This window comes from Pimephales promelas, chromosome 16 (assembly GCF_988280905.1).
Source record: "Pimephales promelas chromosome 16, fPimPro1.hap1.1, whole genome shotgun sequence".
Lineage (NCBI taxonomy): Eukaryota > Metazoa > Chordata > Actinopteri > Cypriniformes > Leuciscidae > Pimephales > Pimephales promelas.
The window spans coordinates 14751250-14779015 of record NC_142784.1 but is presented as its reverse complement, the minus strand read 5'-3'; the positions used below and the strand labels follow the sequence as shown (position 1 = coordinate 14779015).

Sequence of the window (27766 nt, the reverse complement as noted above, 5' to 3'; positions counted from 1 at the left end):
TTCCTTCATTCATTTTATATACCAAAATTCTGTTTCAATCAAGTGATAGTGACCTTTGGCTGCCTACATACCATATTACTGCACAATATGCTAAGTGCAGGAGTTGTTATGACATCAATTGTAGATAATATAAAAGGTTGAGCACCAATCTAAAACTCATACAAGGTCAAATCTGCCATGTAATTAGCTTAAGTTCAATACTCTGCCAACCATTTAAAACAACTGTTGCAGTGCAGTGCAAAGCTTAATTAAACCTAGAGCTTTTTAATTGGTGCAAGGTCAAAACTAAGTACATTCACATCTGTAACAAAGTCACGCTTTGGGTTCTCGATCGTATCAACTGAAAATAGCAGATATGTTTCCCTTTCCATTAGGAGACCACAAATAATTGTTGAAGGCAATGCTGATGTGATGTTGGTTATTTATGCAAAGGTCAGCTAATTTATTATCGATAGTTTTCAGTTGTTTTTACTACATTTGCATTTTTCAGGGGGAAATTAAATTACATGGAAATTAAGCAAAAATGTTAAAGAAAAGATATGAAAATGTAAAACCACTATAAATTTTATTGTTAAGAGAACATTGTAAACTCTTGGGAAATTTTAATACATTAAAACATTTGCATAGTGTTTAAATAGAAACACAATGAAACTAAACTAAAAGTAATCGCTAAATTTGCATTTAAAAAGCATGTTAAATATTTACAAATGTTAGTCACCCAGACACTAAAAGCCATACAATAATTTTAGTTAAACAATTTAAAAATTTGTTTGAAATTCTCCCAATTAAAAAACAAAAGCCTAACAGGCCCGTAACAGGTTAAATTAATCATCATGATGCTATATGAAACTCCAGTAGTACATAAATATATAGTCCATTGCTTGACATCCCTCAACACACAGCTTGCATCTTTTGTACCTCCTGGGAGATTAAGTCTCTACACTACAAAGCCTGAAATTCTTAAGCAAGTGGACTTTCCATGGGAAAGAAACTTGCCAAGTCTTTTAGGATCCGGGGTTATAGATTCCTCAATACATTCAGGACTCTTTGAAGCAAAGACCATCCTGCTAGGTTGTTTCAGCCAACTTCTTTGACATTGATTGGCTGGAACTCTAACATGCAGCAGAAGTGAGTGACCTATGTTGGCCTTAGTTGTATTGGCAAATGGATGATGGAAATATCCTATTTTTACCTAATCCTCCCATTTAGAGCTTTGCCTCCAAGGTCCCGAGATCACACAGATGTGAGGAAAGAAGGTCAGCCAGAGTGGGATGCTTACAGAAATTTCTAGATTGCAAAGAAGCTTTTGACCTTCTCTAAAAGAGAAAGAAAAAAAATGTAGGGACTGAAGCTCGCTCCAAAGTCTGAAACACAAGAGTCATTGTTTCTGAGAAGAGGCAAAGTCCAGTCTTTGGAATAAAGGCACGTTTTGAGTATAAGAAAAAGTTAAAAGATTTGTATAAAAACAGAACATAATTCAGAAAGAGAACAACATGAATTCCATTGGGTCAGATGTTGCTGGCAATCTCATTATAGGACAGTTTGATCTCTAAGTGCCATTTATGAAGTTACTGTTGAAGAAATCAGATTTGAACAAATGAAAGTTGGCAAAAAAATGTGTAACAGTGCATCACAGTGATATATATGTATATCCCCTCATTATAGTTGTATCTCCACGTATTTGATTTGGTTGACTAAAGATGAACTCAACTTTAGATTGATACAGCTATGAAAAACCACACTGATAAGCCAACAAGGTGGTCTGAAACGAATGCAAGTTCAATTTTCTCACAAATGATGACAACCGAAGCTGTATTGTGCGTGTGCGGCTCACATACTGTACTAAATATTCACAGAATTGAACATTTCTGTTCTTCTTTGGTTGTCATATGATCGCAGGTCCAGGCTCCACTATACGGATGTGATTTCACGGATCCAGTCCCGTAGTTTGGTGACACGCGTGTAGACGCCAGGCTTGTTCCGCCGAGCGCAGCCTTCTCCCCAGCTCACTATGCCAGCCTGGAACCATTTGCCAACATCGGATCGACACACAAGAGGCCCGCCCGAGTCTCCCTACGGAAGCCAAAAGAAAAACTCTTTAAAATATCATTCCACGTTTTCCAAAACTGTTCGAAAAAGACCAAAATGCATGGAGGACTAATGTAACAAAACATATTTGATCAGCATATTCAAGTTGCCTGTTGATCTGTTCAAGAGAATGTTCATTAATGAATGTTTACAATATTTTAATTTATTGTATATTTATTGTGGTTATTTATTTTTAGTATTACTGGAGACCTTTTTATTGTGTATAATGCTTTGGTAATATTGTATATAAAACAATCATGCAAATAAATAGCTTGAAATTAAAAGAGGAGATGAAACGTTGATTATGTATGTGAGAAAATAGAAAGAAAAGAAAAAAGGAGGGTGTGTGAAGCAATTGCAAACATTTTAATTATTATTGTAATCACTTATCATTTATTATTTTGTACCTCTAATTTAAGCTGCTTATTTACGGTGTCATTTCATTACTATTATTCCTGAATGATTTGTTTTGTGTGTAATACAATTCGGCTCTTAATTACTTTGCCAATATTGCAATGTAAACCGACGTGGCAATAAAGCATATTTGAATTGGGAGGTGAGAGAGAGTGAGAGAGAGAGAGAGAATGTGTGTGTGTGTGTGAGAGAGAGAGAGAGAGAAAGACAGAAAGGAGTCACAAGACCAGGACCGGAACCTGTGCGAGGAAAAAAAAAAAAAAACACACTAAGAAGATTACACCCAGAATAAGAGAGATGCACAGAGCGTTCAGAAGGGGAAAGTAAGATGAATAACAAGTGAGATAGAAGAAGAAATTATGGAAATCAGCTCATTTAAATATCAGGGAACAAGGTAGAATAATTAATCTTCTCCACTACGAGGGTGTACACACACTGCAGGAAGACAACAACATTAGCTGAACACTTTGATGGCATTATGCTCATGTCATATTTGTACTGTAGGTGTTTCTGAATGAATAGAACAGGATGAAAAAGGCTTGACAATGCATCTAAATGGCTATTAAACCACCTTGAATTCATTACCATTCAATAAATGTGTAATCTTTGCACAAGTTTTAGTTAGAAAGCTTTTTAGCTGCATTGAGGGTGTTATTATTGTAACTCTGTAAATGTTATTTTGGAAAAAAAAAAATATTGGGATAATAGCCCTCAAGTTGCGGTCAACATTGACACATTTTCACAGTTGAATTAGCCATTTCAACGGTATTCCAAACAATTGAGGGTGAACAATTTCATCAATGTTGGAAACAGTTACTCCTTATTTTTTTATATAACATGTGATACTTTTTTTCAGGATTCTTTGATGAATAAAAAAGTTTTTAAAAAGAACAGCATTTATTTTAAATAGAAATATTTTGCAACAATATACACTACTTTTCAAAAGTTTGTAAAGAAAAGAATACTTTTATTCAGCAATAATAATAATAATACATTTTATAATCTTATCACTATCATTGTTAGAAAAGATTTCTATTTTGAATAAGTGAGCTCTGTCTGATGACGACGACTGGGGTATCGCTTAGAAAGCCTATCGACTTCGAGTATACAAAATGAGCCAATGGCAAAGAAATGCCATGGGTCTGAGTAATTTGCACTCCGCCCCACCTCATGGGTATAAAAGGAGAATGCCGGGCACTGAAGACTGCTGAAAATTCAGCTTTGATCAGAGAAATAAATTATATTTGAAAGATATATTCAAATAGAAAACTTATTTTAAATTTTAATATTTCAAAATGTATTTTTCCCCCTGTACTTTTAAACAAAATCAGGCCTGATGAGCATAAGATGATCTTTAAAAAAACATAAAAAATATTAATATTTCTAAATTGCTACCATGTATTTAGTAAACGTTTGACCGGTACAGTACATATACTGTAACCCAGATCGAAATGAAAATATTACATTCAGGATGATTTCATTAAAAATTAAAAACAACAACAACAAAAAAAAAACTTGTGGATGTTTTTTTTTTTTCTTTTTTTTTTTACCTGACAAGCGTCCACACCTCCAGTGAGGTAGCCGCTACACATCATTCTAGAGGTCACCTGACCTTCGGTCACCATGTTGCATACTGTATCATTAATCACCTTAACTTCTGCTTTCTGCAGGATTGTTGCAGCAATTCCTACAACACATACATAAATCATTAGTCCTATGAGAACCATACTAAAACCAAAAAGCATCATTACACAAGTCATAATTTGAAACATTTATTGGAATTAGTTATTTGATTCCACAAATAACCAAATCGCATAAGTGACATTGAGACAAGGGATTGATAAATGTCAAACTTGTGAGGCGCAATTCCAAAGGTATCTCATGAAAAAGCAGAACTCCAAACGCAAAGGGCAGCCCTCAGGCACACAAGCTGTCTCACCTCCCTCTCGGAGCGCGCCCCAGCCCGTCACAAAGCAGGAACTGCCGGCCGAGAAAACGTGGGTCGATGCTGGAAGGCAGATGGGATGCACGGTGTTGCTGAAGTTCAATGGCTGGCTCAGTTCCAACAAGGAGATGTCATAATCGTAGGTCATTTCATTGTAGCTTGGGTGGGTGATGATGGTCTTTATAGTACGCTGCTGAACTGAGGCGTCCTGGATGTTCTGGTCTCGCAGACCACTGTACGTCAGCCAGCTGGATGTCATTTTGTAGCTGCTGGAAGAGACAATGAACACAATGTTGTTTTGGAGGTTAGTTGTTTAAATCAGATGTTTTGAAAGGTCAACATGAAATGGCAGTCGAATCCATTTTAAGTCCCTATTTTGACAGGAAATCTGAGGAAATCAAATTTAATGAGAAGAAAAAAAGTACTGTCAGTATTGTGAGAAAAACCGCTTGATTTTTTTTTTTCATGTTCTTTAAAGAATTATCTTCTGGTTACCAAGGCTGCATTTATTTCATCAAAAATACAGTAATATTATGAAATATTATTACATTATGAATATATTTTAAATTATAATTTATTCCTGTAATGTCAAAACTGAATTTTCAGCATCATTACTCCAGTCTTCAGTGTCACATGGTCTTTCAGAAATCATTCTAAATTATGATGATTTTGTGCTCACTTTTATTGGCACTCACTCATTTTTCACTTATATTTTATTAATTTTATAATCAATTATTATTGTTGTTTGTCTTAATAATAGTTCTTATCATTATCAGTGTGTAAAAACAGTTTTGCTGCTTACTATTTTGGTGGAATTCTTTAATGAATATTTCACAAAATTACAGTTTTTACAGCATTTTTAATCAAATAAACGCTTCCATGGTGAGCATTAGAGACTTTTACTTTTCTTGTTTTAAAAAACGAAATCCTAATTATTCTAAACGTTTGACCAGTAGTGTAAATGAAGAGGGATTGAAAAATAAGAGAGCTTGTTAATTTCAGCCGAAAAGCAAAGTCATTTCAGAGGTGGAACAAGTTATTACATTTTAATGAAAGACATTTGTGCATTGATGTATCATTCACAAAAAAAGACCAGAAACCTTTATTAACAAAGTAAAATGGGGTCAATTTTGATTTCACGGTGAAAGCATAGCTCAGGAGAGCGAATTATCTTTTGGTTCAGCCTTCGTGTTTCAGTTTTAGAAGCATGTTGGACTAACTCAAAGTAAAATATGATTGTATGCCATGTCTTGTGCTCCACCTGCTGGCCAATGAGAATAAATACAAGCTCAGTCTTTGACCAAAATGTTTGGAGAAAGATACTAATTCATTTCTCTGATAACATCAACTACAGCAAACAGACAAAATTAAACTGACCGAATAAAACAGATGCAATAAACCGACTCACTCGTCTGAAGGCTGGATGAAGCAGTGGGCAGCACAAAGCAGCCATTTGTTGGAGATGATTGAGGCGCCGCAAGTGTGTCCATTGGTCTTGAAATGTAGGCTGACCTGCCACGGCCATTCACCCACATCTGCGTTCTTCCCACCCACAATACGGTTGTGCTTGTATGGCCGGACTCCACAGTCTGAAACCAAATTGTAGGAATGGTTCAAAAACACAGAGAGACTTCAAGAAAGACAACGGAAGAAATATCATTGGCATGCTGAGATGAGAGGTTAAGGAGGTCTTCTTCGAGACCAGCAGGGATAAGATCAGAGGGCTGGCTGCAAAAATTGTTAGCACTGAAAGTTCGAGTTTCTCGAAACATCTGCTCTGACTCACACGGCCGTCAGCCTTTAGCGGCGGGACTAAAGCAGAACCATAACAAGGCAGATATATGGAGGAACGAACCGTGCTGGCTGATAAAAACACAATGAAGAAAGGAAAAAGAAACTAGCAACCCTGAGGCCTATAAAAGAAGTAGAAGGAATGAAGAAATGTCAAGTAGGATTCCATAAAATAAGTATAATGGCTTTGGGCTTTAATGTGAATTTCTTTCCACACTAATTACCACATTGTCGATTATTCAGCAACTTCTGGAAATGACAATTGTTTTTAAATGCGCTGAAACACCAAAAGCTTGTGAAAACACTGAGAAGCTCATTATCTTCAAATCATTATGCAATAAAGACACTAGAGCTGCATGGGGCGGTAATTGTATTCTCTTACATATCATTATATATTATAAATCTATACCATTTCATAACTAAATCTATAACTACTGTAAGTGATTTTAACCATTAGCTGGGTTTTATAAAATAGTTTTTAATGTGCATTTCAAATTAATATTAATAAAAGCTGCTGTACTTATTTGTTTTTCCATAATCTAAATCGCTGCTAGATCTTAAAATAAATGAAAAGACTGTATAACTGATGTGCCTTGGCTGATACTGATTCATAAAACAACATAGACAATCCATATATATATATATATATATATATAATTAGGGCTGGGACGATACACTCATTATAATTGATTATAAAATTCAGGCAGAATTTTAGTTTTTTGACACAAAAACACTAATAGGTGTTGCATGTCTATGGGTATAATATCTACATTCTGGTGTGGTTAGAAAACATCTTAGGGATTTCAGAAAAGTCTAATGTGTTGATATAATGTGTTAGAACGAAATACATTGCAGAAGTCAAAATTGTAAAAAAAAAAATGTTCCAGATTACCCAAATTCACCCTACATGATGAGTCATATAAAAAAAAAAAAAAAAAAAAAAAAAAAAAAATTACATCTTTTTTACTTTTATTTCAGAAGCATCATACAATACTACATTCTCTAGAATAAATGATTCAAATTCAATTTTTAACAGTCACTTGTAGCCACTTATAGGCGAAACAATTTTTATAGATAACGACACATTTCATCCTCTGTTGGAACGAAAGTGGCTAACTTTATCAACCTCATCTACAAGCAAGGCCAAAAATAAAGCAACTAAATTTGAATAAATATTGATTCTGGAATTAAAAGAAAAAAAAAATCTTTTTTAGAATTAAAAAAAAAATAATAATTTTCTCCCACCCCTGAATATAATAATAAAATATATAAAATACAATAAAATTATATATATATAAAAAAAATATATATATGACTGGATGAGCCACATTTTAAATCATTGTAAAATAGTAGCTGAAATACACACCTGAGCAGTACATTTCAATTATGTATTTAACGAATATCTCAGACAACAGTGCTTCTAAATATCACCGCTGCAAATTAATAAAGAAGTTATAAATATTGAATAACTTTGTGTGTTGAATGGTTCCTGGCCATGTTTTGTCCAGACTAAAAGAGCCTTTACTTTTGTTTGTAAGTGAAAAAAATACATTAATCAATGTGACTTACCGCATCCCTGTTCATCCGAACCATCTGAGCAGTCGTTTTCGCGATCACACTCTGCGTTGACTTTGTTTACACACTGCTTGTCTTTACACACGAAGGAGAAATCATTGCAGATACCAGCCGCTAAGAGAGGAAGAGAGCATAAAGTAAAACTTGAACGAGGGAAATAAACCATCAATTGCAGCTTCTTTTTATCATCAAAGACCATGCAAGAGCCAGCTTATTGATCAGGCTTATTGATTGTGGGATAGGTCACTTATCTCAGCTGAAGGATGCAAAAACAATGGGCAACTTTGGGATAGAAAGAGTGGGAGGTAAATAAGGACTGAACAAGTTGGAAAAGACCAACATGTGTGATTCACTACCATTTCAGCCTAAGTGTTGAAGCTATTGCCATCACAAGAGTCTATGCATATTAAATCAGGTTACACAGCATGGTCCCAAATCTCACTCAGTACTCACACACACGAACATCCAGCCAAACAATAGAAAGCACTTTAATATGTTTAATAATTTACAATTTTGTGAATAACTCAGGACCTGTATATGTCTCACAAAGAACATTAAATTCTGCCCAAAATAAATAAAATCTTAATGTCTGTCTTGTATATATATATATATATATAAAGCTATTATTGTGTGCCAATAATTGCTAATTCAATTTTATCTGTATTGTATCCACTTTGTCCCATTTCTGTGGTTTGGCTGATTCTTTTTTTATTTTATTTTAAATTGGAATTTATTTTATTTTATTTGAAGTCACCTTAAAGGGACTAAACCATGATGAAGTAAGTTAGTTTGTTGCTTGTGAACAAGTCTGGTTCTCATAATTAGACATTACACAATGCAGATAAGCTCACAAAACAAATTTGTATTACCAACCTAGTGTTAAGCTCTATGGAAAGGCAGTAAGTGATCAGTAAGTTAAATCCACTCACATCCTGAGCAGGAGACCTCATCGCTGCCATCAGCACAGTCATTTTTCCCATCACATACATAATCCTTTGAGATGCAGGCGCCATCCCCGCACCTTTCCTCAGCAATGCCACAATCTAGGAGGAACAGCAAAACAAAGCCTTGTCAAGTGTCCTTCAATGGTAAAAATGAAAGTGGTCTTTTGAAGTATGCAACAACGAAGCAAGTGTTAAAGGTGTGCATATGTTGAAGTTCTCAAAGAAAATCCCAATTTAACATAAATTCTTCTTAAGCCAGTGTTTATTTGAATCCCAGAAAACAGCTGGTCATGTGATCTCATCAAGGTCCTGCTTTACTAGGCCACTGCTTTCTCTGTGTAAATGCTTTAGTTTATCCTTAAATGGATTTTCTTCCATTTAAATTGACTTCCTTTTGAGTAGGGTTACCAAATCAGCATCACTGCTGAAATGTAAATTCTGAACGGAGTTTGTTGAAAACTCACCGCAATGTTCCTCATCACTGTTGTCGCCACAGTCATTCGATCTGTCACAGACAAAGAACTGAGGCCTACAAAGGCCATTTCTGCAAGTGAACTGTTCCTCATCACATTCTAAAAAAATGTAAAAACACATGCAATAATGCTACATTTATTTAAACATCACACAACGTAAACTGTCCTCAAAAGGATATTTTAAATAAACATACAGTATTTCCAAGTATTCCCAATTTCAATGGCTAATGATAGGTAGCAAACAGGATGCAGAATTATAATTCAAATCAGAAACAGAATTTGCATGTATTTCAGTATGAATTAATCATTTCAAGAAACATTTAATGATTTCAAAAATGATCAAAACATAGCGTTCATTATATGAACCAAAACCACCTAATTTCTCGGAATGTTTTAATTAATCATTTCTTGTAAATTTAATTTATAATATCTAATATATTAAACACAATAAATAGAATTGTTAAAATGTTGGTGTAAATGTTCTTAAGTTATCTGAAAACAATAAGGGTGCTGTTTGGCAAAATTGAATTCTATTCATTGGTTTATTCCAAACTTAATTAGGAGGAATCTGTCCAATCAGTTGAAGAAAACAACAGATACTGTTGTATCAGAGTAATTGTAAGCAATATAGATACTGATCTATATATTATGGAACCAATCAACATAATTAAATTATTGATGCAATTATTTATCATTAATTCTGACTGATGAATTATCTGTGTGTGGTCATTCCGAATCAATATCCAGCCGGACAGGGCTAATCCAATTCAAGCTCTAATTAATAAATTGAAAGGTTTAAACTAAATGTTACAACATCCTGACAGGGGTGAGACTTACTGCACTGTTTCTCATCGCTCATGTCAGCGCAGTCGTTCCACCCGTCACACTGCTGCTGTTTTGAGATACACAAGCCTGAGGTGCACGCAAACCTACCAGGGCAAGCTGGAGAAGAAAACAGGAAGACACACACAACTCAACGCAAGAAGTGAAGGAGATTTCTAATGATTTAAATGGTTATATTGAAACACTGACTGAGCTTACGTACGGTCTACAGGGTCAAATGCGGTGTAAATGATGCTGAATCCCTTATCAGTGTAGGATTCATCTGAATGGAACTTCACTTCCAAGGTATTGCTGGTGCTAGAGAGCACAAATCTTTGCCTCTCCCCACAATACCTTAAAGAAAAGAGGAAGAAAAGAGCTGTTAATAAAACAAAGGCTAGTAAATCAACAACAAAAAGAGTGGACAACAGACTGCTCCAGCTGGTTTTCAGATACAGTAAATTGAGCTTAATGCCATTTTAAAGATTGTCAGGAAGCTGAAATCTTTCTAGCTGTCTTGGCAGGACAGATGACAGAACTTACTTTTTCCCCAGCACCTCTACGTAGTCTTTGTGACAGTTGTTGGTGTCTACCCCCGGCTCCTTCACACGGAACATAACGAACTCAATCTTTACACATCTGCCAGCAGGAACCTGCAAAATCCACACGATAGTACTCAGAGTTATTTTCAAAAAGGCATGAATCAACAAACTCTTCAAGAGGAATAGTTACAGGGGTGATGAACTGAGAAATCAAATTTCAGGTCATCATATTATAAGAATATCCTGTAAGTTTCAGAACTGAAAACGTCCTTGTTAGTCCAATAAAAGCTTTTATTGACACCAGCCTCAGCAAACGACTCGTTTTTCAAAGTGGGGAACTATGACGTCAAAGAGGATAAAACACCACCACCCCAGCAGAAGATCAACGCCTACTTCAACACGGCCGGTTTAGCCCCGCCCACCGATTCGAGCATTACACACATAGCTAAATAACATAGGCCTACCTCATGATGACAAACCGGATCGAGCTACAAGCAATACAGAATATTGTGCAGCGCCTGGTTGTGGAAGAAGACAGTCGCTTATATGCATCCTCTGGATTCCAATAGGAATGTGTGGTTAACTTTATTTTTAATGACGTTCCAGCTGAGGGTAAAACATTGTCCGTCTGTTCACTTCATTTCACTGAGGATTGTTTTGTAAACAAGACTGGATTTATAGACCGATTAAGAGTAAAGAACGGTGACACTGAGTCACTCTCGTGCGCACAGTAGACAACGGCAGCATTTCTACAGAACCCCCTTTTTTTGCAGTGGAAATGAACAAAACGGTTTGAGAACAGACACAGGCTGGTAAGCCCATACCAGAACTGGCCTGGAACCCCCTATTGATAAGTGGAAATGCGTGAAACGGTTCGAGAACAGAAACAGGCCGGGAGCCCGCACCAAAACTGGCCTGGAACCCCCTTTTTTGCTGTGGAAATGCATGGAGCAGTAGGAGAACAGACACAGGCCAGGAACCCGCCCCAGAACCGTGTCGGTGGAAAAGGGGAATCTGTTAGTAGAGCCCGACCGATAAAGGATTTTGAAGGCCGATAACGATACAAATATTTTTGGGTTTTAAAATCCGATATTCCGATAGATCGGCCGATATTTTTTTTTTTTTTAAATATTGTTGGATTTCACACACGTGTAAAAGAAAAGCTAACTTTTCTGCACAAGATACGTTTGATACTTTTTCTCTGTCTAAATGTTCACTCCTCGCAAGTATAACTTACATTTTACAATGCAGGGACTGTAACTAGAGATATGCGAGTTATAAATACAGTAATAATTACTTTATTTAGGCAGAAAAGGTTCATTGTGGTTTCCAAGCTCATTAACGTTAACGGTCTTCCACTGATGATAGTGGCATTAGCTAGCTTTGTGGTTAGCTAGTCTATGATGAGCCATAACTTAGCAATAGATAACATCATACTGCAAATTGTAAAACATCCATTTTCAATATAACAGGCCAAGGAGAGATGATTGAAGCGTGTTTCGTCCATTTTTATTTTATTTTTGAAATATTCATTTATCGGCCATTATAACTGCCGATACCGATATTATGGAAAATGCCCAATATCGGGCGATAATATCGGCCGACCGATATATCGGTCTGGCTCTATCTGTTAGTAAACAAAAAAGAGTGAAACAGTGTTGTAAAGCTTACATTGATGTTCCAAATGCAGTCTACCAAAGGAGGGAAGAAACTAGGGTAATGCGGAGAGGTGAAGTTTCCCGTGGAACCAGTCAGAGATGCTCCACAGCTCACACCTAGAAATGAATATGCGGAGAGGGGGAATGAATGGAAAAAAATGTTAAGAAACCAACTTTCTAGTCAATTCAACATTTTTTTTCAAGTTTCAAGGCTGCTTTAAGTCAGATGCTGCAAGTGTTTACATGAGCAATGAGTAGAAGTGCAATATAACTGAACATCAGCAAGGCTGTCACAGTGTGCTAATCTACAGCCATATCGCACAGCTACGAGTGTAGTATTACGTTAATACAACAGTTCAACGGCACAACTGAGTAATTAAATAAGATACAACAACAGAGTGTCTTTAAAAACACTCTTTTGTGCAGAACTACTTCCTTCTGCACGGTCTCAAATTGACAGTTGAGTCCAAGCCTCTGTTATTAATTCTAAAACGTCACTTTAGATCTATTAATGAAGGAACGTTGAGTTGAAGCTTATTGCATTATGTAGAGTATTATGGTATTATGAGAGAATTATGGTATTATGAGAGAGAGAGAGAGAGATCGACTAAACAAATGCATTACATAAGTATCTTTGCTACCATCTAATGGCAAAACATTAATGTAACTTTCAAGTCCATATCACGATCACTAACGAACCATTTTTCAATACTAAATACTACGTCTGCGAAAGCGTCTAAACGGATGGTAAAATAGTCACTATGTTTATATATTAGTCACATATTTGAGATCTAAATAAATATATTCTAGCCTAAAAAAACTCTTAAAAATACATTTTGTGACAAAACAACAGTAGTACTTGTAAAAATTTGCTCAACCTCCATGACAGTCGCAGCAAGCAGAGTGATACAAACTGTGCCGATACTGGGGAAATAGTGCATGGCTCTCAGCCAATCAGATTCGAGTCCAAAATTCGAGTCAGCATCGAGTCCAAAATTCACGTCCAAATTTTATGCATGTTAAAAAATAAATACAACCTCACGTTGTGTCAATCGCGCTTGCACACTGCCTCCGAAACTTTTGTCCGTCAAGAAATAAAAATAAAAAAATGAATCGGGTTCGATTTTCTGCGTTTTTCGCATCCGTACCAAGTAGTTTGAATGGTGTTTTTGACAATTCAGAGCCACCGAATCACAAATAAGAACGCATTCGAAAATTTTGGACTCGGTGTACAAGGACCTTTAAACTGGATGATGACGTTATAAAATGCTACAGCATTTGTACAGATTGATTACACGGTTTACCAGTAGTAGTAGGAATGGCAGAGTAAACCGCTTTGAATCCTTGTTTCCGGACCTTGTCTGTGACCAGGTTGACAAGCATGATGTTACCAGAAGAAACAACGTCAAGAGGATTTGAAGGAGGGCGAAGACCACACTGTCTGTGATGGAAAGAGTGTTAGAACTGTGACAACGGTATATAGAAGAGCATTGTATTATTGCACACTAGTGTGGAGTACAACCCGTGAAGAGTATTATCAATATGTTTGTTCCAAAATTGAAAGACAATATAATATAAATATGTGCTGCAAGTGGATTTTGTCAGCCTTTAGGCCTGTAGATGACAGATACGACCTTTAAGATGTAGACTAAAACTTGAATTTATGGGGTCTTTAAGATCATAAATGAAAGAAAGAGATACCTGGGACATAACAACATTATTAGGAGCTGTATGGCTCTGTGTCACCTTAGAAACGGGGCAGAGGCTGAGCAGTGCTGTGAGTATTATGTTCAGAGCCCACTCACTACAAGATACAGTTACGACCTACGTATACACTTCAGGTGATTTGTTGTGTAGACAAACAAACACAAAGAAAAGAAAAATAAGCTCTCCTTTCCTAAAGCCTGTGATAAGGTGACTAAAAACTGGCATGTATCTGAGAGGTGCAACAGAGGGGTCTCAACAAGCCAATCTTCAGCTAGAAGCCTGAGGCCAACCAAAAAAAATGAAACTGAATTGAAAAAAAGTCAAGTAACCGCTGCTCAGCGATGAGGGGGCTTCGTCCTTGATGGAAGATAGTTCTATATATCCTATACACTACGGTTTAAAAGTTTGTGGTCAGTATTATTCTTTTTTAAATTCATATTTTTTTTTAAATTTATAATACTTTTATACAGCAAGGACATATTAAATGGATCGAAAGTGACAGTAAAGACTTCTGAACATTCTATTCTCAAAGAATCTTTAAAAATGGTTTCCACAAAAAAACAAAGCAGCTGCAGCACAGAAATGTTTCTTGAGCATCAAATCATCATATTGAATGATTGCTGAAGGATCATGTGACACTTAAGACTGAAGTAATGATGCCGAAAATTAGCGTTGCCATCACTGAAATAAATTGCATTTAAAATTATAAAATGGTTATGGTATGCTTTTTTTGTATTTTTGATCAAATCGATGCAGCTTTGATGAGCAGAGGAGACAAAAAAACTAAACAATTATTATTTTTTTTTATCATTTTAACTTTTTTTTCTTTTATATTTGAGTTTAAGAGTGTATAAAATGGTTATTTTAAGTCATAATAATATTTCACAATATTACTGCTTTTTATGTATTTTTGATCAAATCGATGCAGCTTTGGTGGGCAGAAGAGACAAAAAAACTAAACAAATTTAATTTTTTTTTTATCATTTTAACATTTTTTCTTTTATGTTTGAGTTTGAGAGTGTATAAAATGGTTATTTTAAATCATAATAATATTTCACAATATTACTGTTTTTTCTGTATTTTTGATCAAATCGATGCAGCTTTGGTGAGCAGAAGAGACAAAAAAAACTAAGCAAATTTAATTTTTTTATCATTTTAACTTTTTTTTATATTTGAGCTTGTCAATGAATAAAATGGTTATTTTAAATCATAATAATTATTTTTCACAATATTACTGCTTTTTCTGTACTTTTGATCAAATCGATGCAGCTTTGGTGAGCAGAAGAGACAAAAAAACTAAAATTTAATTGTTTTTATCATTTTAACTTTTTTTCTTTTATATTTGAGTTTAAGAGTGTATAAAATGGTTATTTTAAATCATAATAATATTTCACAATATTACTGTTTTTTCTGTATTTTTGATCAAATCAATGCAGCTTTGATGAGCAGAAGAGACAAAAAAAACTAAAAAATTTAATTATTTTATCATTTTAACTTTTATTCTTTTATATTTGAGTTTGTCAATGTATAAAATGGTTATTTTAAATCATAATAATTATTTTTCAAAATATTACTGCTTTTTCTGTATTTTTGATCAAATCGATGAAGCTTTAGTGAGCAGAAAAGATTAATTTTAAAAAATTAATTTTAAGTTTTTTTCTTTTATATTTGAGTTTAAGAGAGTTTTTGTTTTAATTTAATTCTCAATATAGTGAGAAAAAATTCTCAATGTCTAGTCAAAATGCTTTCAGCGTAACAATAGTCACACTATTCAAAGATACATTTTTTGCTAAATCAACAGAATGTCACAGATCCTTTCAATAGAGGATAACTGGTATCTAAGTTCTAGCATATTCCTAGAAGCAACACTGATACATATGACAAGAAGTTAAATCTGAGGTTTGAAAGCTGCATATACTCACTTTGTGATGGCACGAGTGCTGTCAGGACTAAGAGAGTCGTAGATGGCCACATAGTCATTGGCACAGTCATCCTCGATGTGGAAGGTCTTGAATTTGACAATGATGGCGTGGCCTTTAGGGGCGCGAATCTGCCACTGACATCGGGAGTGAGCTGGATATTTCTTAGGGTGATCGGGAGACACAAATTCTTTGCTGGTGGTTTCAGCAACAAGACTGTAAAAGCAGTTTTCTGACAACAAAAACAGGCAAAGTAGAAAGATATGATCTTTGCTGCATGCTGGTATGTACATTCAAACCATGTGCTCGACAGATACTGTGCTTGTGTACTTGTATTTGCCTAAATGAGCAGTATACAACAGATGCAGATCCCACAAAGCAATTTGTTTATGGAAATGGAATTGGCATTCTTGTTATTTAAAGTCATATACTTGCTTATGTTGAAAATATGAAAGTTCTAGTATATTGATGGGAAGGTCAAGAGTGCATAATAACAGCCTCTTGCTGATGATGGAGAAATCTGGAACACACACATGCTAAAACTAACTTGAGGACTATGGTAGCATTAACAATGGACATCTGCTTAGTAACAGAGGGGAATCTGCTCAGCAGACATTAAATCAACCAATCATAATGAAGTAAACATGCAACCTTTTAATCATGCTATTTTTATACATAATTTCAAGGGATAAATATTTGTGCATTTTTCTCTCCGTTGTCGTGACTGACTCTTTGCCATCTTCATCAATTATCTTTTTTGTCCCCCATTTTTGGTAAGAGCTATTTGGATTCGGGTCTGGTTTATGATCAGTGTGCGGGACTTGATGTTGTCAGCCTGGAATTGATCAATAGAAAGTGGCCTTTGCAAAACTGAAATGGAAGCATATTTGATCAATCACTGTGTAATGTCCCAACTCTAACCAAACACCCCAAAACGGCACAATAACCACAGTATTAAAAATGGAATGTTCTGAAATCACTGCGTTGCAGTTAATTAATTATTGTCATCATGTTGAATATTTACGATCAGAAATCCTGTTGTGTGGTGGGAACTCCGAGCACGAACACGCACGCACGCGCAATGTAGATTGTCACGTGGAATAAAACGATAGTACCCAATCAGAAAGCAAGCTGAAGGAAGATCAGAAATCGTCTTGCCCGTCATCCGCCATGTTTGTTTAACTCTAAAAGTCGTTTAACCGCAAGAAATTTTGCAAGATTTCCCATTCTCACAGTCGGGGACTCAGGTTATTTGTGATTGGAATATGTTAGTGTGCGTTGTGTTGTCTTGGTCACATTGTGGGACTCCAAACAACAAACAAAACTACGGAGGCGTATTGCATTCACTTGAAGAAAAAAAATCTACTCTGTTTTTCTGAATTAACGAGTTAATTTTTCATGAGAAAAAAAATTGCTCTGTTTTTCTGAATTAATGAGTTAATTTTTCATGAGAAAACAATTTTTTTGCTCTGTTTTTCTGAATTAACGAGTTAATTTTTCATGAGAAATTTTTTTTTGCTCTGTTTTTCTGAATTAATGAGTTAATTTTTCATTAGAAAAAAGTTTTTTCTCTTTTTCTGAATTAATTTTTCATGAGAAAAAAAAAATTGCTCTGTTTTTCTAAATTAATGAGTTAATTTTTCATTAGAAAAAAAGTTCTCTTTTTCTGAATTAATTTTTCATGAGAAAAAAAAATTGCTCTGTTTTTCTGAATTAATGAGTTAATTTTTCATTAGAAAAAAAGTTTTTTCTCTTTTTCTGAATTAATTTTTCATGAGAAAAAAAAAATTGCTCTGTTTTTCTGAATTAATGAGTTAATTTTTCGTGAGAAAAAAAGTTTTTGCTAAAAAAAAATTTCCATGAAAAATTAACTCGTTAATTCAGAAAAACAGAGCAAAAAAAAATCCATGAAAAATTAACTCGTTAATTCAGAAAAACAGAGCAAAATATTTTTTTCTCATGAAAAATTAACTCATTAATTCAGAAAAACAGAGCAAAAACTTTTTTCTCATGAAAAATTAACTCATTAATTCAGAAAAACAGAGCAATTTTTCCTCATGAAAAATTAACTCGTTAATTCAGAAAAACAGAGCAGATTTTTTTTTTCTTCAAGAGAATGCAATACGCCTCAGTACAAAACTGTTCAATCTATGCTTATTTTTCTCTCAAATTTCGACAAATCTGATTCGATTTTAAAGATCTTTCAGTGTGGGCCAGCCTTTAATTGAAGTAAAACGGGTCCGTTTTGCTTTCATTAGTAAAGCCATAAAAAAAAAAAAATCAAATGCACTTGCACTTTAATGCAGATAGTTTAGACATTTGACAAGTGCTGTTGAAGAGCTGTACATTTGCTTTCTGTGGTTGAAAAACAAGTTGAGATCTTGCGTGTTGTGCACAGTAAGGTAAGTGGAAGGGAAAGCGAGCGAGAGACAGAGTGAGCGTGAGATGGAGGCGGGCAGGCATTTTTCAGTGAGTGACAGGAGAGAGCACTGCAACTCAGGTGGAAAATTACAGTGCAGCGGTGACTGAAATGGGACACACTTTACTCACTGGATCTGGGGTCTCTGGCCATCCGAGGGTCTGTGGCTGCAGAGACAGAAAGAGAGAGAGAGAACATGATGCATGCTGTCCTTTTTTCAGTCCTCTTTCCTTTCATTTTCCACAGGCCTGTCAGACATTCTGTTCTTCCTCCCCACCCCTCACCTTGACTGCGACGTTCACAAATACCCATCTCTCACCTCACTACAGCGGCATGAGTCTCCGGACAGAGATATCATTTTAAGCAGGGCACTGAGGTGTCACTCAGGCCTGCTGCTCACGTGTATATAATGCAAATGGGGACTGCAGAAGGACAAAGTGTAACAGATTTTTTTTTAGTAGAAACAGATAATTACTCTGTTGCATTGAGCCGCACATTGGAAGCCTTACTGTTATATAGAAAGTTATTAAAAAGCATCAGCACTCCTAAAGGAGCCATTTTTGTTTTTTCCCTTTTTCATTTATATACATGTTAGTCATGGTATTTTGCAACAAAAACAGTCATAATGTAATTTTCCCACAACCGTTGTCAATTTAATCTTCCTTTATTCACCCTAATTACTGCACTGTGACTGTGGAGCAAATATGCTTTTTCTTTGTAATTAGCAATCATCTTACGTGAAGCGGTGATGTCGTTGGAAGTGATTGTGAAGGTCCTGAAGCGTTTGCCCTCCTGTCGGATGGTCTTCTGCAGAGCCTCGATCACACGCCGCTCTGTCAGCTCTGGGACGATCTCCTGGTCCATCTCAGGAATGTCAAACTGAGACCAATGATACGCTAAGGTTCCTTCACTGCAGATGCATGATATTGTCAGGTAATTGAGTGAAAGTAAAAACAAATAAAAAACTCACTGTTAAAAGCTAGGCTATTGTGTGTTGTTGTGAGGGTGTTTCTATGAAGCTGCTAAGGTTTTTTTATGGTTTTAAGGATGTTGCTATGCTGTTGCTAGGGTGTTCTGGGGGCTTTCTTAAGGCCCCAAATAAAAAAAAAGAGACCATTATCTATGCTACTGTGTAATGGATTTTTGTCCTGTTTTTATGGTCCCTTACCCTGAGTATGAGCAACAGTAATAGTTGAACTGGAAATTAATAATTTGTATTCTATTAGGGTGTTTTTTTTAACCCAGATTCTATGAGACTTGTAATTTATCTCTATCAGCGAAACCACTAGGCATTAAAATCAAGACATAAAGAATGATCTATTCTTTAATTTAAAAACTATTAGATTTAGAGAGTGTGCTATAAATCTAGCTTTGTCTAGATCAGTGCTCGTCGGCTCAGCTGTACCTGAAGGCAGTGATGACAGACTTGGTGTAGTATTTGGAAAGTAAAGGATCTCTGGTGAATGTATCGTTCATCTGAAAAAGAAACAGTAGATTGTATTATATATATATATATATATATATATATATATATATATATATATATGTACACACACACACACTGTATTTGCAGTGCACACACAAAAAAAAATATGTTAGATCTGATTAATCTATATTAATATATTTGGCAGTATGTATTAATTGATTTGGCAGAAGTATGTATACCTTTGTACAAATGTCTAAATAAATTATTAAGTTCAAAGTTCATAAGTTATAAAGTTCATAAAACAGGCCTTGTAAAGTTTTGCTTTCACAATAAAATATATGACACTGATCTGTCTTGTGGCATTCAGCCAGTAATGCGAATCTAATGAGTCAAGCTTTGTTTATTGGCTCTGCAGGGCAATGGGAAGTTCTTTGTTTGAGACAGGCATAGCTCAGGAGTGCCGCCTTGTGCTTTTCAGCACGATAGGGAAGAAATACACAAATTTGATAGAATAGTCCATCAACCTGACAGCTACAGATACATGTCAACTAAATAGTAATGGCTTGCTAGAAACACAGTATACAACCCTTCCTATTGAGTCTAGAGAAATTAATGGACATAGTCAGTAACGGTCATGAGTCTTTGAAAATGAATATACCAGGTTGCCACTCACTGCCATAAGTATAAATACATAGTCATTTCCCCATATTTAGCCAAATCAATTTCTTGTGATATATTCCATCCCAACAATGTGTGCCATTTTTTTTTCTGCAAATATGCCACTTCAGATGAGGCTTCATTGCATATTAGCATTGTAAAGACTTCAATGACTGAAAGTTTATTTTTTATATCAAAATACAGATAGTAATGGTGAACCTCTAGTAATCATTATGAGGAGGACAGAAAAACAAATTGAATTATTCCTCAATTTAGAATAAAGAATCTCAGTCAAAGTTTCCACAAGACTCATAAACACTGTCAAAGGAGAAAAGTCTGAGAACAACACAAACTCACAATTCCTTCCAGGTCTTTTGCCATTTGTTGGAACTCCGTACTTTCAGGGTTGTCATATGCTGGGCTGTACTCCAGTTTGAGAAGCTTCATGTGTCCGCTGTAAACTAGTGTGGATGAGGTGGATTTCTGAGTGGTGGACTCTTCCAATTCTTTGCTCCTAACTGAGAGATGGAAAGATGTTTTTTTTTTTTTTTTTTTTTTTAATAAAATAGTAGGAATTGTACACTACCATTTAACTGTTTGGGGTTAGTACATTTTTTTATTTTTGGGGGGGAAGAAATGAACAATGCTACAAATGATTTTCAAATTAATGCAGTTCTTTTTTTAACTGTAAAAATGGATACATCAGATTTATCAGTTTATGATGAAGTTTTTGATAAAGGTTGAGCGTAAGAGACCCAAAATGGTAGTATATATGAAGAGTTCAGATGCAAAAGCCTCTAAATGCCAATTGAAATTTTCTTCTTTAATGATGATTTTTATCAAACATGTATATTTAAGTTCAGTAATTTCACTTAAATAACAATTAATAGGTAATTATCATTGCCATTTAAGTGAAATCACTAAACTTAAATATACAAGCTTGATAAAAATTATCATTCTAGAAGAAAATTTCAAATGGCACTTAGAGGCTTTTGCATCTGAACTCTTCATATGTGCAACCTTCTTGTTAAGAGCAAGTTCCCTAGAGACAATTGGTGAAGCGATTTACCAACAAAGAGCCACACGAGAAATCCAACCACCGCGGCAACTACCAGCAGGGAAACGACGACCCCCACGGCAATCCTCGTCTTCCGTGCTGGTGTCATCTTCTGTTCATTCGTCAGGAAGGTGACCTGCTCAGGTCGCCCATTCCCTCTCTAAAACAGAAATTAAAGTATTCTTCTGTGAGTGTGTTCTTCAATAGTGAACATTTAGCTCCTCAGTCAAGCAAATTATACAAAATAGCACATTCAGAACGAATCATGAATTCAGTTTCATTTATTCATATAATAAACTGAAAAATTCAGTTTCCTCTTTAAAATAGCTTTACAGCTGTAAAGCTCAAAAAAAGCAAAAGAGAAGAGGTTTAAGAAATAAAAAAAATAATTTTGGTTTACTTCAGACTTAAAATATAGCACAAGGCTTAGAGTACCGTCATTTAATTTTTTGCCACTTTGGGTTTTTGATGCATCAAAAAGAGCAGTTTGAATTTTTTAACCCTGCTGTGTAACTTCTGCTCTACTGAAGAAAAAACAGCACACTGTATCATAATAATTCCTGTTAGTTGCTTTGCTTAGAGAACATGAAAGCACAAACACATTAAACATTAAATGACATTAAATGTTAATATAAACTACCATATTTGTTAGAGAAATAAATGAAAGTAGCCTCTGGTGGTGCAACATCTGTTAGAATATTTAATACAAACTAGCCACTAATGAAAACTATATTTCAGCACCACTTATTTTTATTTAATCTCATAAAAATTTAGACTATGTCACAAATTATGCATGAGTAGACGCAGTACGCTGCCTACACACCAAACCCACTTCCCAAACGGCACAGGAAGAGCTGAAATATTAAGATAAAGATAAACCAAGCTTTTTGTAAGTGCAACAAGTCCTACCAGTACTGAATGCTCTAAACTGAAAAAGCATTTTTTTAATTTTATTTTTTTTATTTTTATGAAATAATCCACATGCCTGTTCTTTGCAACAAAACATGCCGAGACTGGTTTCAATGGCCCGTACATTGCTCAAAAACTGGTTAGGCCTGTTTCTGTGACCTTACACATACACAGACAGTTATATGGCATACGCTATCATCCAGCTCTGGTTTAGAGCATTACATTGTTGACATGCCTATGTTTAAAGTGTAAGGTGTGAGTTAATATTTCTAAGAAGGATTAGAGATTCTGTTCTGAAGATCTGTCTTAAAGTCCTGTGTCCAAATACAGGAGGCAAATATGTTGTAGCTGAATGGATAAGAATGTCTGAATCTAATTCAAATGTTGAAGGTTCAAAACCAATCCTGAATGTACCATAGTCCCTGCTGAGTCAACATGAAATGCATTTGCAACCCATATTTATATGACACTGATGGGAAAAAATATTAAAGAATAACAAATGTAGGGTGGGATTTATTTGCTATATATTACGCACTATAACAATAGCTATACAACTATCCACACACCAATGCATCTTCTGTTTATCATAAGCATGCGCAGCAGTTCTGCCGCTTTAAATGCTTGAGTCCTAGGATGGATTTTGACTTGCTTTCAATCATCATTCATTGTCGGACTCGGCAGGAAAAAGTCTTTCTGAAAGTGATTCCAATGATATCTTTGGCATTATTGTTTAAGTTCATATCTTTTTCATTATTGTTATAGATATTATCCTTGGTGTGAATGGGCCTTTAAAAATAAAGGTTCTTTATTGCTACCTATGGTTTCATGAAGAGCATTTACGGGCTCTCAGTATAGGAGTATAGGAACTCAGTTACAGGAAGTAGCCACCAGTGTTGTTCCCCAGAGAACACAATTTTCCCTTGGGGCATTTTCCTTGTTGACTCGCAGTAGAAACTCTGAAGTGTCGTAAGCCAGCCGACAGCAGCGTAATATCAGCGCAGCATTCAACAACAGGAGGATGGAAGAAGCCATAATTGGTTGAGAAGTGCCTGGACTTCGGCGTCTGTCCATCCATCACAGTTTTCCATGTTTGTGATGTTAGTTTGTGGAGTAAGTAAATGTAAACTGTGCACTAGTTTTTAAAAGTGGCGGGTGCCAGAGTTTCATATGGAATGCGTTCAGCCAATGACTGGTCATTCCTATTGTGCTGGGTTAGACCCTACTCTGAAGTAGGAGCTAATTTAGGTCCCCCAAAAGGCGCTCCAATAACTAAGGGCCCGTTCACACCTACCTTGTTTGGTCAGGACTTTCGGACTTTTAAGTTTGGTCCTAATCAAAATTACAGGAGTGAAACCTCCCAGTCTGGACCAAAGAGATGAAATTTGGTCCGACGAAAAGAGGTAGTCTCGGTCCGGATCAAACTGAAAAAAGGTTTGGTTTGTTTCTAGTGTGAAAGCATTTCTGTATGGTTCGGACTCTCAGACCTTTTACATGAATTTCTGGTGGTTCCCAAAAAGCCGAAAAAACAGAAGGTGGCAGGAAAAATGAGCCGTGGTAGCAATGAGGAGACAAGGAGACGAGGGTTTTAATTGAAGTATGGTGTGATGACATAAGAAGTCAACTTGCAGTCTTCATCTCCTTTCCTGCCGGCGACGATAAAATGTTCGCACGATGAGGACGTTCATTTGGCGAATTTGAACTAGCCTTGTGTATAGTTGGTGCTGCGGGTAATTATGCCATAAAAATAACAATATAGTTGCAACGATATGCATCTGTTGTCAAAGTTACCCGCCGAATTGACAACACACAGACGTCAGATGCACCTCCATTTACTAAACCCATCAATGTCAAGATGCAGCCCACATAGATGATGACAACAGGAGGCAAGTATGTCGCGTAAAGTTCTTTAGTGCGATCGAATAATTGCAGTGTGAGACCAAAACAAAACTTTCTGAAACTATAAAACGTATCAAAACGTGAACTTTGGTTATAGGACCACGGACTTTCAGGTGTGAAAACGCCCTAAAATTGTTCCCAGTTCATTGTTCTTTTTTCATTTTTAAAAAACTTTTGTGGAATGGAAAGGTTTCATGAATGTTAAAAGGTTCGTCACACCAAGATTTTTTTTTTTTTTTTTTTTTAAGAACTGTTCGCTAAAAGGTTCTTTGGGGAAACAAAATTAGTTCTATGGCATCACTGTTGAAAAAAAAAAAACACCTTTTGGAATATTTATTTTAAAGAAGGTAAGGACACACACAACTATCCAGCAGTGTCCTTACCTTCTTTAAAATAAAGATTCCAAAAGGTGTTTTTTTTTTTTAACAGTGATGCCATAGAACTAATTTAGTTTGAGGCAATAATTAATTGTTCATGCTCATTGCTCTTATTTACATTCAAGTTAAAGACTAAAGTTAATCTTTCACAAACCATTTAGAGTATAAATGCAATATTCAGCGAATCTCAAAACGAATATCCATTTTTAACACCGTACATAATATGCTGATGCCAAAATTCCTACTGTGCATTTGTTTAATCAGAGATGAGACAGAAGAGCAACATTGGAAAAAATTGCTTAAATGTGTGCGCAAAACAGCAAACAACAAACCAAATCACTTTATTTCAGAGGTCTGTGTTTGAGAAAGGATCAAATTATGCCTTTATTTTGCAAGATGTGGATTGTGTACTGCTGTGAGAAATCTGGATGGGCTACATACTGTATAGAGAATCCCAAAGGATGCAGAGGTAGTAAATAACAGCACTGACAGACATCTACAGTCAGGCATTTAAGAAACCAACCGGCCTCTTCCTTCATTTCCTCCTTTCTTCCACACACACACTGTTGACTCCACAAAAAAACACTGTAATTGTCCATAAATCACCCGTTCCCTACCGCAGCGGTATCATGCTGAAGCTAAACTGGGACTGTGGAATGAGCCAGAGCCTCAGTACATTGCGCACGTTTTTAACTGAAAAAGCATGCACATTGCACACATAATAAGGAAGGGGTTGCAATTAAAAAGTGGTTAGAAATCAGATTGTCTACACCCTGGGAGAAGAGGAATCAGGAGATCATTAGGGAGAAAGAATCACATTGGTATTAAATCAATTTGTCAGACGCGCTAACCCTCCTTTCAAGATTCGAGCCCGATTACAACAGCGAGTGCAGTAACTCATCGCAATTAAAGCCATTCTTACTGTAGCCCGCCTGGCACTCAAGCTGCCTAAATTGGAATTTTTTAATAGCCATTATGGCATAAGATTAAGAGAATCATTGAGGAATGCAGGCCACTTGCTGCTGTGGGCTTCTGTTATCAGTCATCCAGATCACAGCCTAATAACAGCATTACACGTCGTGATTCTACCCATAACCCTCTGCAAAACGCCATACTGAAGACATATCACTCTCAGTAAGAGCCATCAGCAAAACAGTACCATCTCTTTCTCACTTTTATCAGCCACGGTAGACAAATCTAATTAGACGCGCCTCCACAGGTGTAATCCGCATAAAGCCAGTGCGTGTTGCTTCTCTGAACTAAGGTTTGCTTCGAAAATGGAGCGATAACACTGCAATTAAAGATTAAGGTGTGGGTGATGTGTTACAAATGGAACAAAGAGAAAACTACCTTATATTGAAGCAAAATAAAGCTAATTTACTTGTCTATAGGTGGATTGATAGCTATACATAGTTGATTGCTCAATTGCCCCCCTCACTGTTTGACCAATGGGCTCTATGCACGGCGGTATTTCCGGTGAAGGATTAAGGATGCTCGATAACTTCTGCCGATCGTAGAGTCCAATGCAATACCGAGAATTTATATTGAATTTTAAACTCCATGGTTATAATAAAGAAACGTTACTCACAAAAACAGATAAAACAGACACCCCTCGTTGTGTTTATGCTTCTTTTTAAAATTATATTAAATAAACATAACTATATATAAAATTGCATCTAAACGTACGTTTCGTTTCAAAGACGATAGGACAGTAAATTTTGAAGACTCTGCCATAATCCCGTTTTCCTCGGTTCTCCTCCGCTTAAATCTCCACAACCGGAAATGGACGAGCATCCTTGCGTCAAATGCGGAACTTATGCGTGCATATAGCCCATACACTAGAAATAAATGATGTTTCTTACACATTAGGGCTGGGTAATAAATATCGATTTCTCGATATTAATCGATTCTCATTTTTACAAACCGATATCGATTCTTAAATCTCAAGAATCGATTAGTCATCCTGTTTCATTTGAATGAATGAGACATTGTATCGCGGCTGCGCGCATCCAACAAATCGCAATAATCTTTGTCCTTTGTTACAATTGATATGAAACAAAGTCTCAATTTTCAAGTTACGTCCATTTTCTTTAGAAATTCAAAAACATAAATAGCGTTTTGCCGTTTTGGCGCTGTGGCGTGAGATCGCTCTGGCGCAGCTCCAGAGAAGCAGCAGCGCTGATCTCTCTTCCGGGTAAATAATACAAGCTACAGCGCGAAATAAACATGAATGAGCATCTCAAAGTGTGTTAAAAGATAGAGTACAACTTATCGAAATCCCTATCATTTTACATTGAGTCGCTCAATCTGCGTTTCAACCGTGGAAAGACGTCAGTTAAACAGCTTGTAATCAATGTCATGTATCGTCATATTTACCTCAGAAAACCCACATAAACTCGTTAGTCCACACTCGTTAGTGTTCTTCAATATTTAATGCATATTTGAATAAATCTGGCAAGTTTTTATGACAGCCACCATTTAAATGTTTATATTTCATATAATCTTCTTATTATAAAAATAAATAAAAGTGTAATTTAAGTGTTTGTATAGCTACAAAACAGTTAATTATTACCTTCATATTAGGCCAATGAAGCCTAGTAGGCTACAACTAGACTATAGACCATAGTTTACAGCATTTAAGAGATTTGATTCCCTTGAGAAAAATTGCCATTTATTGTAACTGATATCCAAAATAATCGATATTGAATCGAATCGAATTGCAAGCTTGTGAATCGAAATCGAATCGAATTGTGAAATTTGTCTCAATACCCAGCCCTATTACACATATTTCCTATGCTTTTCCAATAAATTTAATTCAATGAAAAGCTGAGCAGCTTTTTACTTAAGTTGTCCCCTGGGGAAGGATTAATGAGACAGTGGTCAAATGAATACTCAAAATTATGTCAGGTTGAGATGTCTATTTTCAAATTAGATGAAAGTTCTGTATAAAAAAAAAAAAAAAAGTTCTATACCGGTTCCCTCGCTCTAAAGTCTATGGGTTTTTGATTGGCTTTTTGCTAAATCGCCTGAAATAAGGTCTGTGGTGAACAAAGCCTCAGTCAAAATATTTTCACGTTTTGATCTATGACATAGAACACACAGTTATAACCAGCTTGCAGTTATAACCTGCTGCTGCTTGTGGTTTTT

At 35.7% G+C, this 27766-nt stretch overlaps 1 protein-coding gene across 3 annotated transcripts in view; it reads right to left on the bottom strand.

Annotated features, from left to right (window-relative positions):
* Nucleotides 1-546: 546 nt before the first annotated feature.
* st14 (ST14 transmembrane serine protease matriptase) overlaps nucleotides 547-27766 on the bottom strand; it is a 39424-nt gene continuing 12204 nt past the window's right edge. For 2 of the 3 annotated variants that reach the window (XM_039670566.2, XM_039670568.2), the window contains exons 2-19: nucleotides 21450-21597; nucleotides 20738-20898; nucleotides 19703-19773; nucleotides 19035-19207; nucleotides 18429-18464; nucleotides 15882-16110; nucleotides 13557-13693; nucleotides 12266-12369; nucleotides 10596-10705; nucleotides 10276-10406; nucleotides 10068-10172; nucleotides 9222-9329; nucleotides 8743-8856; nucleotides 7808-7927; nucleotides 5856-6036; nucleotides 4442-4716; nucleotides 4053-4189; nucleotides 547-2073 (exon numbers count right to left, since the gene is read on the bottom strand). In XM_039670566.2, the coding sequence (XP_039526500.2) occupies nucleotides 1912-2073; nucleotides 4053-4189; nucleotides 4442-4716; nucleotides 5856-6036; nucleotides 7808-7927; nucleotides 8743-8856; nucleotides 9222-9329; nucleotides 10068-10172; nucleotides 10276-10406; nucleotides 10596-10705; nucleotides 12266-12369; nucleotides 13557-13693; nucleotides 15882-16110; nucleotides 18429-18464; nucleotides 19035-19207; nucleotides 19703-19773; nucleotides 20738-20898; nucleotides 21450-21597 (2502 nt within the window). In that variant the 3' untranslated portion in view covers nucleotides 547-1911. The remainder of the gene's footprint in view (nucleotides 2074-4052; nucleotides 4190-4441; nucleotides 4717-5855; nucleotides 6037-7807; nucleotides 7928-8742; nucleotides 8857-9221; nucleotides 9330-10067; nucleotides 10173-10275; nucleotides 10407-10595; nucleotides 10706-12265; nucleotides 12370-13556; nucleotides 13694-15881; nucleotides 16111-18428; nucleotides 18465-19034; nucleotides 19208-19702; nucleotides 19774-20737; nucleotides 20899-21449; nucleotides 21598-27766) is intronic. The other variant, XM_039670567.2, reaches the window with a different exon arrangement.